Source organism: Phalaenopsis equestris, unplaced genomic scaffold (genome assembly GCF_001263595.1).
Source record: "Phalaenopsis equestris unplaced genomic scaffold, ASM126359v1 Scaffold000224, whole genome shotgun sequence".
NCBI lineage: Eukaryota > Viridiplantae > Streptophyta > Magnoliopsida > Asparagales > Orchidaceae > Phalaenopsis > Phalaenopsis equestris.
This window is the reverse complement of record NW_018164666.1, coordinates 2,084,724-2,097,515: the sequence shown is the minus strand read 5'-3', so window position 1 is coordinate 2,097,515 and position 12,792 is coordinate 2,084,724. Positions and strand designations below refer to the sequence as shown.

Genomic DNA, 12,792 nt, shown 5'->3' with positions numbered 1-12,792 from the left:
TTTTTTTAACTATGAAATTTGTTGAACAAAGTTATGGAATAAAAAATGAAAGATGATTTATTTGTAAGTTAACTAATAACATATATTAATAGTGACATTACAATGACTTTCGCTTGATTTGACTTTCGCTCTAAAATCAATGATTGATAATGCAATGAAATAATGTTAGACACATTTTAATATTAGTATTCATAATAATTAGATTAATTATTATAAAAAATTATTATTTTTTATTTATTATATGTTAGGTATGACTCATATATCATAAATGGGACATATGCTAGAGTGGAGCGGAGCCCACGAGAGGAGTGGAGCAAAAGGATTTGTCCAATCGAGGGAGTTTCATTATGTGGGTTGGGGGTGCGGGGGCAACACCCCGTTGTTTGGTACAGAGGTAATTTAAGTAATTACATATTGTACTATAAGGTTATATATATGTCATGTTTGTAAGCTTATGGGAAATTCTGAATCTTATATTCTGTACTCTTTTCTGAATATTGAAAAGGAAGCCGCCGCTCTTCTCCCGATGACGTAGGTATCTTTGTCGAACCTCATAAATCTTTGTGTGTTCGTCTGGATTGTTGTCCATTCTTATTTTTCTTCACCCTAATTTTTCGACAAGTGGTATCAGAGTTTGGTTCTAGGGCAGTGAAGAAAAATTTCGGCGTCGCGGGAAGGCACGGGAACAAAGAAAATTTTAGTCGAAAGTTTGGAGGCCGGGGTGTCCAATTTGGCATAATTCTACCTCACGAAGCTTCGATTCAGCACAGGAATCGCTCTTTGGGGGTTTGCGGCCAAAGGATTTGTTGCCAACAGACGAGAAGGCGAAGGTGTTTTGTTCGATAGGGTCGATTCAGTGCGACGGGCTTCGAAGAAGGACTTCGAGGATGCGAATTGAAGGAGTAGTTCGACGAGCCTTCTGCGTGACTTTGTGGCCGGAAAAGGAAGGTTCGCGGGAGGGAGTGGAGGAGGAGCAGAATTGGAAGGGCGAACACGGGAGAAGAAAATTCACGCAGAAAAGGAAAGTCCGCGGAAAAGAAAATTTATAGCAGAGATATCTGGAGATATTCGAGGACTCAGGAAAGGCAAGGAAAGGGAATTTATTGTTGCACTTGGGAAAGAAAATATTTCTTTCTTGAAGGAAAGCAGAGACAGAACTTTTCTGAGAAGTAAGGCGAAGCTTTTCTGTAAAGCAAAAATGGAGCTTTTCTGAAAGGAGGTGGAGCTTTCTTGGAAGTTTAAGGAAAAGGATTTCTGGGAAAGCTTAATTAAGGAAAATTTAAGTAAGGGAAAGTCATTTTTTTTGGGAAATTTAATTAAGAGATTATTTAAAATGATTTGTGGCAGGATGAAAGTGAGAACAATTTCTGGCTCAAGCAATTTGGAAATTCAACAGAGGAATTTGTAGAAAGGTTCGTTGCAGGATCAATTTCAGATGACAATTTCTTGTGCAAAATTCGAGGTGGTGAAATTCGATGGAACTGGTAACTTCGGATTGTGACAAACAAGGGTGAAAGATTTGTTGGTTCAACATGGAATCTTGAAAGCTTTGTGGACAGCAAAATCAAATGTCATAGAGGATGAAGACTGGGAAGAATTGCAATAACGAGTAGCAGCAACCATACGTCTATGTCTGACAAATGAGGTTATGTATCTCATGATGAATTTGAAATCTCCAGGGGAGTTATGGAAGAAATTTGAAACTCATTTTATGTCCAAATCTCTGACGAATAAATTGTATATGAAGCAAAAGCTGTATGAGCTGAAGATGCAAGAAAGTTCTGATCTAGCGCAGCATGTGAATGACTTCAATCAAATAATCACCGATTTATCAAGACTTGATGTGAGTATTGAGGATGAAGACCGAGCAATGATTCTGTTGTGTTCATTGTCTTCTTCCTATGAACACCTGGTGACTACTCTGACATATGAGAAAGAAACTATTAAAGTTGATGAGATTACTGCAGCATTGTTGGCTCACAACCAGCGAAAACAGAATGCAGGGGAAATCTCTCATGGAGATAGTTTATATGCTAATGGTAATCAGGATCGAGGAAGGAAGGAGAAGGAGAGCTCTGGAAGGCAAAATTCCAGAGGCAAAAAGAAGATTCATTGCTACAAGTGCAAGGAGTTAGGTTATATGAAGAAAGATTGTCCAAAGCTTAACAAACAGACTGGGGAGAAAGGTGATGCATCATCCAAGTCTGTAAATGTGGTACAGAGTGAAAATTCATATTGCAGTGATGGTGATTTGTTTTCAATTTCATCAACTTAGTCATGGATGCATAGATTCTTGATTTAGGGTGCTCTTATCACATAACACCTAACAAGGAGTGGTTTATTTCATACATGTTAACTAATTCTGGCTTAGTCTATTCAAGTGATAATAAATGTTGCAATATTGTTGTTGTTATGAAAGTCAGAATTAAGATGTATAATGACACTGTTAAAACATTATGTGAAGTCAAACATATTCTAAATTTGAAGAAGAACTTAATTTTCTTATGCACTTTACATAGAAATTGTTTTATTTCTAAGAAAGATGGGGATAGAGAAACCATCAGAATTGTTAAAGGTGCACTAATTATGATTAATGGAAAGTTAACTGCAGGTAATATATATAAACTGTTGGGGAGTACAATTGTAGGTGGAGTTCATTATATTGGATCATATGATGAAAATGCAACATATATGCTGACAAGCCAGGTACAATCAACAAGTTCTTACATCGCTTGAATTTGTTGAATGTTTGCAACTGTTAGATGACATGGTGGCCCAACCCACATTGATGTATAAAAAACTTCATGATATGCTTCTCATAAGGGGCTGGATATTCGCCAAGGTGGAGATTTGTTAGGTATGACTCATATATCATAAATGGGACAAATGCTGGAGTAGAGCGGAGCCCACGAGAGGAGTGGAGCGGAAGGTCTGTCCAATCGGGAGAGTTTCATTATTTGGGTTGGGAGTGCGAGGGCAACACCTCGCAGTTTGGTACAGGGTAATTTAAGTAATTACATATTGTATTATAGAATTATATATATGTCTTGTTTGTAACCCTACGGGAAATTCTGAATTTTTTTTATTTTGTACATTTTTTTGAATATTGAAAGAAAAATCGCCGCTCTGCTCCCGATAATGTAGTCATCTTTGTCGAACCTCGTAAATCTCTCTATTCTTCTGGATTTGTGTCTATTGTTATTTTTCTTCGCCCTAATTTTTAAACATTATAATATTTATAATTATGATTTATTATATCCATCAGATTGTACTATATTATGTTTATCTTATAATACGTGATGTGTGATTGCATTCTATTATATTAATCCTATTCACTAATTAGCATCAAATCTCAAACCTTCATAAACCAGGACGGGAAGCGAAAATATAGAGGGAGGAGTGCAGAGAGGGTGAAGCTCCGCACCTTCAGATCCCGCTCGCCATGAGGATGCCAACCCGCCCGCCGGCGGATTCTCCGGCGACACCCACCGCCTTAAGTCTTCGTGACGCCGAGTCTCTCTTCCGCTCCAAGAGGATCCATGAGATTCGCGCCGTGGAAGCTGCTACACGCCGCGATATCGAACAGAAGAAGGAGGAACTCCGGCAGCTTGTCGGGAAAAGCTACCGCGACCTCATTGACTCAGCCGATTCTATCATTCAGATGAAGTCCTCCTGCGAATCCATATACTCTAACCTCTCCCTCATCGACGCCGCCCTCCGATCCCTGTCCCCCTCCACCACCGATTCCCCTCACACTGCTCCCGATCCGGCCCGCTTTAAGATCTACGGCATTGCGTGCCGTGTCAAGTACCTGGTTGACACACCGGAGAACATCTGGGGATGCCTCGACGAGTCCATGCTTCTCGAGGCCTCCGGTCGTTATCTCCGTGCCAAGGAGGTGCATGGCCTCATTTCAAGTGTCGCTGCTGATTCAGACGTTCTCTCACTCTTCCCGCTGTTGCAGCACCAGTGGCAGATTGTGGAGAGCTTCACAAGTCAGATCTCGCAGCGCAGCAGGGATCGCCTTATGGACCGGGGCCTTACTGTAGCTGCATACGCTGATGCTCTTGCCGCCGCTGCCACCATCGATGATCTCAACCCCAAGCAGGTTCTCGACATCTTTCTTGATTCGAGACGGGCATGGATCTCGCAGAAGCTTGTTAGCCCAGCGGCGGATGGCAGACCAAATTCGTTTACGGCGGTGCTCTGTGATGTGGCTGGGATAATTAGGTCTAGTTTAGGGCAAGTAGGACAACTCTTACGTCATGCGTTAAATGAGATGCCACTGTTTTACAAAATGGTGCTTGGTTCACCCCCGGGCTCGCAGCTGTTTGGGGGAATCCCCAATCCGGAGGAGGAGGTGAAACTGTGGAAATCCCACAGGGAGAAGCTGGAATCAGTGATGGTTTTGCTCGAGCCAGAATTTGTCAGTCAGGCTTGTTCTTCATGGCTTCAGGGTTGCTGTGATGAGATTTTTGCAGGGTCTTCAAATGGTAAGGTCATTATCCAAAATATTTCAGGCGGTGAAGGGCTAGTTGCTGCTGAAAAGATGGTCCGGGAGGCACTGAATGGAAGAGAGGGGCTAGAGGATAGCTTGGAGGAGTGGCTTAGAGGTGTCTTTGGTTCTGATATCAAATCTCCTTGGAAGCAAATATGTGGGCTTATGTTAAAAGATGGCAAGGACATTTTTGAGGATAAAATGGAGCTGCTGAGGATGAAAGAAATTGTGCAATCTGGATTTGAGGACCTAACAAAAGAGGTTAGCCTTAGGGATTCAGTTGTAGCAATTGTATCAGGTCCTAATGGTGCTAAGGATTTCTATGAATACCTGAAGAAATCATCAAAGGGTGGTGGGGTTTGGTTTTCGGAGCTGAATCAGAGGAGAACAGGACTTGCCCAGAATTTCAAGCCTGCTGCTGATGAGAATGACTTTCGCAGTTGTCTCAATGCTTATTTTGGACCAGAAGTTAGCCGAATTAGAGATCTAATAGATAAGAGACTGTGTAGCATTTTGGATGATCTTTTGTGCTTTATAGAATCACATAATTCTGCAATAAGATTGAAGGAACTAGCACCGCATATTCAAAATAAATGCTACAAAGCAATGTCAGCCCTATTGGGTGAGATCAAAGAGGAGATGGGTGGTCTTTCTGTTTCTTTAGTTGACAAAAGAATGGATAATGATTCTCAGCCTCCTCCTGTAATTGTTGAAAGAACTCTTTTTCTTGGACGTCTCTTGTATGCATTGCAATACCATTCAAGTCACATCCCAATCATACTTGGTTCTCCAAGGCTATGGGTGAAGGAAACAACTGGCTCAGCATATACTAGCTTGGCTTCACCTCTATCTAAACAATCCAAAGAAACCTTAAACTCCCCTATATCTTTTAGCCCTAGAAGACCTTCTTTTGATAGCCCTCCAAGTCCTGGAAGGCATTCTCTTGAAAGCCATAGAAGGCAAGTTTTTTCAGCTGCTGCTGCATTATTTACAGTTGATAGCAGGGCAAACCTAAAACATGAAGAGTTGAGCCGAAAACTTCAAGACCTCTGCATCAGAGCTCATAGCTTATGGATTACTTGGGTTTCCAATGAGCTATCTATCATTTTGTCCAGCAACCTTAATCATGATGATGCTCTTTCTGTGACAAATCCACTGAGAGTATGTATATTCTTACTTAGAATCACCAGCTTCACATTATGCACATCTATTTGCTAGTATATTTGGAGAACAATTGACACTCCTGTTTTGATGCCTTTTATGCTATTACTTCTTTGAACATTGAAGTAATATTTATCCTTTTTTCTTAAACTCATATAATCTAGTTGTCATTGATGGGACGCATTTTTAGAATATCTTTTAAGGGAGATTCGGTTACTTATGTCTTGTGGCTAGATTTATTTGCTGATAATATTGAACATGAAGGAGACACTGTTATGAACTGATAAGGCAATTATAGGACATAGTTTTCTCTAGTTACCTTTTTTCTTCTACTTTTTTCAAGTGAAGAAATGGCTAAAACAATTTGTTGGTGTAGGACTGGCTGACTCTAAATTATCAAGTCCTGAATGATCAATCTAGTGTATGTCATAGAACAACTTGACAAACTTGACCCTTCATAGTGTTGACCAAATATTGTATGGTGCTTTAACTCTTCTCAATAAATGAGTGGAAGTGACACATCAAATGAGTAAGATATAGATTTGTTTCTAACTTTTCTGCTATGCAATACATCAACTGAAATTGACCTTAGATTAGGATTTTGTTTTAACATTGCAGAAGCATTAATTTTATTTGGCTTTTCTTTGTATGTTTTATATTGTTTACATAACTAATACTTAGTTTTATTTTAGATCGATAATTAGTTGATGGAATTGGTAGCTGCAGTAGTAAAGCTAGGATGCATATTCTTGAGAACAAAAACTATTACTTCTTGTGACATCAGTTAGTGTGGAATAAGGCTGTCTTATCATGCATGTTTTCTACTTTAAAAAATGGATGGGTTGTTTTTGCATCAAGTGACTAGTGTGCTTAATTCGATGCTAGCAATTCTCTTTGTCAACAGTATAGGCTTTTTAAAGTTCAACGTGCTATAGTGATTCAAATATTATTAAAATCTTAGGATTGGGTCCAAGAGTTATGCTATTCTTATGAAAGCTGAGTGCAAAATAGCCACTTTTGGTATGCATTGGAGTGAATTTTAATTCAGTAAAAAAATAGATTTTTGGGTACTAAATTTGAATATGAAACATTTAATGAACAGTAGTTCACTGCATACACGAGCTGCAGTATTAATTTTAAGGATGACGTTTAGGATGGAAGTACTAATAATAGATAATGAAGCATGAGGTTTCTTAGGGACTGCTGGAAACAACTTCTGACGGAATACTAGGGCATTAAATCTTATAAATTGAAAGGTTCATTAGTGAATGTACTACATGTGATTTAATTTTGGAGATGAATTAATTGTGTACTTCCACAAGAAATTGTAATAATGTTGTACTTGAAAAACTATTTAGTTTACAGTTCTAGGAAACTAAATAGTTTACTCATTCAAAGTATTGCAATCATGTAAGTTACTCCTTTGGTTTTCATTGTTTTTCCTCTTCTTATTATACTTGAGCCATTCAAAGTTTGACCATAATCAGTTTAGTCAAGATTTAACAAGCCGATGAATACCTAGAAATGAAGCATTCATAAAGAATTTCATATGACATCAGCTAATTGATCGCAATGTATTTTCAGCTTTTAATGTATATTGGATAGGAATTTTGTAGTAGACACATCTATTTACTGAAAATGCTGTACTTGTTTTATGTTTACTTGTTTCTTAAGCAGTTCATATACCTAGGCAGTATTCGTTTGTACTTTTGATTGTCTTATGATTCAACGAGTTATGACGTTGTGCCTTAATTAGGGTTGGGAAGTTACTGTGATCAGACAAGAGGAACCTACTGATGGTCATTTAGAGATGCAAATAGCTCTCCCTTCCATGGCTTCACAGTACATTATATCTTTCCTGTTCCAAGCATGCCAAGAAATTCACAAAGTTGGGGGGCATGTTCTGGATAAAGTTATCCTGCAAAATTTTGCCTTTGAAATGTTAAAGAAGGTAAGCTGTCACTTTTGCTGCATATGGTTATACCATTTTACATTATATCTACGGGCCATTGCTTCTCAACTAAATTATTTTCTTGCTGCTTCCTTATTTAATTTAGTATTTTTTTTTCCTTTTTTTTGCTGCTTGGTGCAAAATTGGGATGATTCTGTGTCTGTTGTAGAAACTTTCCCAATCAATCAGATAACAGTTGGGGCCGTGTGACTGACCTGTGAATAGCACCTAGTTGCTCCCTGATTAAAAACCTAACAGTGATTTTCTTAAGCTTTTATGGTCGCTTTTTTCTTTGGATCAATGTCCCAGCTTTTTGTAGGGTGAGACTTCATACTTCTTATATTGTAAATTATTCTAAATTTTTTTTCCTGTATCCCTAACTTTGCTAAAGTGAAAAAGTGAACCTGACTTAATTTATTAGCTTAAGAAGGTATCACTCTTGTTATTTTTATTATGATATATTTCTGTGATATACTTGAGTGTTAGGGCTGTTTACACACATAGCACCCGAACATTGCTATTTACAATTCTAGCACCCTCTTTCATCCATTTTTCAAATTCTCACTCAATAATCAAAATTCATGAACAAACCCCAACCCGCATTTTTATTTTTATCAAATTCTAAATGGTTCGATTGTGGCACTTGTAAATACGTCGATTCGGTAGTTCAAAAATATCACATGGGTGCTAGATTTTGTAAATAGCGATGTTTCGGTCGCTATGCATAAGTATCCCTAAATTTCATCACTATTTTGTAATTTTGCAGTTTAATATTCATCCATTATCAGTCATCACATAATTTTTCAAGAGACGTTAATTGACATGTTCAAAGTAGTATTTTTATTACCAACCTCTTGATCATGGATTGACTTGAATACAGCAATTTGTGACAGTATTATGGGCAAACTGGATGCAACCACTCCTTTTTTTTTAAGTCCATATTGTTATTCTTGTTGTGTTATAGTTTTATTTGAAATCATTTTTTGTGAGTTTATTTCACTATTATTGAAATGGTTTGTTTCACACATTTTGTCTTTTAATATAATTCTTGATTTTATGTCCCCCACGAAGTTTCTTCAACAGGAAGAGATTCTCTTTAATCGAAATTCATTATTTCTAGTAGGCCCATTTCCTAGCTTTCCATCTCATAGTAGTTGCCTTCATGAATTTTGTCTAAATCATAATGTTTGTTTAGCTTAGTTGTTTATGCCAATGATCATTGTCATAAGAGTACTAATCCAATTGATGCCCAGGTTATTGTAGTCTATGAAAACTTGCTTGCAAAAGTTGAGGCCCCTGAATCACATATATCGGAAAAAGGTATTCTGCAGATTATGTTAGACTTACGATTCTGTGCTGATGTTCTCTCTGGAGGCAAGGACACGAACTCTATCAGTGATGAATTTCTCCCTGCAAGGAGAAAACTTGTGCTACAGCCAGACTCAAGTATTATGGAGCTTGTTTCACGTCTAATACAAAGGTTCTCACAAAGATTGGATCCCATTGATTGGGCAACGTAAGATCTCCAACATATTTGAAGTTTACTCATTTCACCTTTATAACGTTCCAAAAGTAGAATAGATGAATGCTGTTTGAAGAATTTTTTATTTTTGGTAATAATTTTTAAGTGCTCAATGTCCCTACTTACAACATATTATATTTTTTTTCAATATATTGTTCGACTAGAATTGTTAATTTCTGACTTTTTTTCTGTTTTCTTTGCATTCTAACCTTTCATTCCATAATGGGTAGGTACGAGCCTTATCTATGGGAGAATGAAAAACAGTCGTACAAACGAAGTTCTGTACTCTTTGGGTTCTTTATTCAGCTTGATCGTCTCTATATTGACACAGTTCAAAAATTACCTACAAAGTCCAATACTGAATCAAATATATTGAGATGTTCTACGGTTCCAAGATTCAAGTACCTGCCAATCAGGTAATTTTCTTCTTGCATGATTGCTTTATTTCCTAATTTGTTTTTCAACAAGTATATTTTGTTAATTTCAAACCAAGTCACCAATGCTATTTACCTAGATTAGCTGTTGTTTAGAGTCAAATTTGTATTCCATGTGGTACAATATATTTATGGTTGCTTGGGGTTTGAAGGTAGAAGCAGATTGTAGAGGTTTAGCTCTTCTATGAGTTAATCTATTGATTCTGACTTTGACTAATTATGAACAAATTGTTATGCATTAAAATTGAGATGGAATTTTTCATCAGTGAAGCCAACTACTTTCCTCCTAATTTTATTTTTACATTTGCTACTTGATCTACTTTTCATTGATTATGATCTACAACATAAGAAGTATGTTTGGACCATTTTCTCATTATGATCTTAATTTATAGAATTAAATGAAAATAATATGACACTAAATAAGACGAATAAGACGTAATGGAGAAAAAGTATTCATGTAGCCGACCCCACTTAGTGGGATAATGGTTTTGTTGTTAGTGTTTGTTGTTCTCATTTTTAAAGATATTTTAACCATTCATCAATCACGTAAAAAATGCAAGAATGACTCGATAAAAAGTAAATTTATTTTAAAAGTCTAGCTTTATTGTGTATTTTATCTATTACAGCGATGAAAAAATGTATCCTTCTCAACATGGTGTGTTGCCCCAAAGTACACCCCTTTAGAAGACAACACATGATAAACTATTGCACGCACTTTGCCTTTTAAGAAGACCTCACACATGAGGAACTACCACATGCACTTAACACCACCTAGTGGCTGTACCTTTCCCTCAATCTTAGGTTATATGAAAGGCTATATAAATCTCTCTTTAGCTTCTTTGAATGCAATGGCGGAAAGCATTCTACTAACGAGTAAGACTAAGAAAATAAATTCAAAAAGTAATAGAGATGGTGGCAAGTGAGCAGCATCTAACACGATGAGCAAAGGGGAATATAGCTTCTGATTTTCAGGCATTTTTGAGCCCCCTCATTGGTAAAATTGTTTTCCAATCTCTCATGTTCTCCTCTCAAAATATATTTCCCAAGTTCCAACCAATCTCAAGTTTTGGTTAAACTTTCCATTTTTCCCTTTCTTTAATCGCCATTTTGTGGTGAGAGGAATATGCTCTAGGTTTATTTTAGATTTTATTAAAATGGTGTTTCTTTTTTTATTTTATTTTTTTATTAGAGAAGGCCCAATTTTTGTCACTTTTTTTTTGTAGCCGACCCCACGTGGTGGGATTAAGGCTTTGCTGTTGTTGTTGTTGTTGTTGTATTAGAAAAGGCCCAATTTTTGCAAATTTCCGAGGATATGGAAGCCTTTGAACAACATTTTTTTGGTGCAACAAGTGACAATGGTCTTTGACTGCCATGCCTCCATCTATTTTGTTAAAACGGCATCTCTATGGTACCTGCCTCGTGTACTTTCTTGCGAAGGCTGCCAACTCATTGAGTGAGCTATCAGGGCTCCATTTGTGGAACCAGCAGGTGGTATGGAAGGGTGCTTACGACCTTATGTTTGTAGTAGACCTCTTATAATTATATATTGTGCTGAAAATTCTGGCACCACAAACATAATGTATGATTAGAATATAAAATAAATCATATTTTAAGATAAATGATTAAATATTGTAATTATATTATTTAATTTAAATACTGTTTATTAGTGATAAGAATTTAAGAAATTATTAAAGTTAAAAACACTTTTGCACCAAAATTCTTGAAACCCACTTGTTCTCCTGTTCTTCTCTTTCTTGCCCGAATTCTTGAAATCGTTGAGCTTTACAATCTTTTGTCCCAAAGTGGCTTTTACATTTTAAGTTTGTGCTTTTAGGGGTCATGATGTAAGTTTAGGGTTTGTATTAACACTAGATTTACCAAACATGCTGTAGAACTTTTTATGCTTAGTTTAGCATGGATCATAGAGTTAGATACTAACTATTTAACATTGATGATAACTATCACCTTATGAATATGTTTTATCCTTATGATTTTATAAATCAGGAGAAGTTGTGCGTAAAAAATTAATTGGAACATTTTGAAATTCAAGCTTATAAAAAAATAACTTTTAAGAATCTTTCCATAAATTACGATTTATGTCAAATGTTGATAAAGTATAGATTATTGATCATATATTCTCTCATTGATTAATTAATTTGATTGGAATTAACTTTATTTATTTCAATTATAACAGCTAAACATGTATTTTCAGCAATGGCGTGTTATCAAACAAGTTTGTTGAATAAGGCAAAAGATGATCCTTTTGCAAGTTTATTGATGACATATATTAAGAAGATTTTGCAAGAGTTTTGAGATAAATTTAAGAGTTGATAATTTTGAGGCAATAAAAAAGCATTGAGAACAATTCAGATACTAACCATAATAGCTAGATTAAAAAAACTTTTTTATGAGCTAGAGATTATTCTTACAAAAATAACAAGTCTTTATCCTACTAAGTGGGGTCGGCTACATGAATTCTTTTTTTTCTCCATTGTGAATTCTTTTTCTCCATTGCGTCCTATTGAGTGTCATATTCTCATTTAATTCTAATAAATTAAGTTTATTTTTTATACAATGTCGAAGTTTTTCTAGGTCTACCTCTGTCTTTCTTAACATAAGTCATATTTAAAACATCTACTCTCATAATCAGATCATCAGATGGTCGACATTTAATGTGACCAAACCATCTAAGACAACTCTCTCTAATTTTGTCTGCCACTGGAGCTTCACCAACCCTATCATGGATATATTCATTTCGCAATTTGGCTTTAAATGTAATGCCACTCATCCAGCTAAGCATTTTCATCTTGCAACACTTTTAACTTACTTTTACGCTTCACTTTTAAAGGCCAACATTCTTCGCCATAAAGCATTACAAGTCTCACAACCATCTTATAAAATTTTTTTTTAGTCTAAGCGGCACTTTTCTCTGAAACATTCCTCCATGTCAACCAACCAACTTGAATGCTACTAATAACATCGCCATTTAAAAAAACATCGCCATTTTTATCACCATCACTTTGAACAATAGACTCGAGATATTTAAAAAGTTCACAACTTTTATTAATTTGATCACCCATAGTTATAATTGTGTCACTAGACCTACTACTACTAAAATTACATTTCATGTATTCAATTTTAGTTCTACTCAAACAAAGGTCTTTAGACTCCATGGATTATTCTTTGTATATATATATATATATATATATATATATATATTGATAAT

General features: G+C 36.1%; 1 protein-coding gene across 1 annotated transcript in view; it reads left to right on the top strand.

Moving 5' to 3' along the window:
* Nucleotides 1-3,371: 3,371 nt before the first annotated feature.
* LOC110023337 (conserved oligomeric Golgi complex subunit 1) overlaps nucleotides 3,372-12,792 on the top strand; it is an 11,945-nt gene continuing 2,524 nt past the window's right edge. The window contains exons 1-4 of the mRNA XM_020722695.1: nucleotides 3,372-5,659; nucleotides 7,416-7,610; nucleotides 8,864-9,126; nucleotides 9,363-9,548. Coding sequence (XP_020578354.1) covers nucleotides 3,443-5,659; nucleotides 7,416-7,610; nucleotides 8,864-9,126; nucleotides 9,363-9,548 — 2,861 coding nt within the window. The 5' untranslated portion in view covers nucleotides 3,372-3,442. The remainder of the gene's footprint in view (nucleotides 5,660-7,415; nucleotides 7,611-8,863; nucleotides 9,127-9,362; nucleotides 9,549-12,792) is intronic.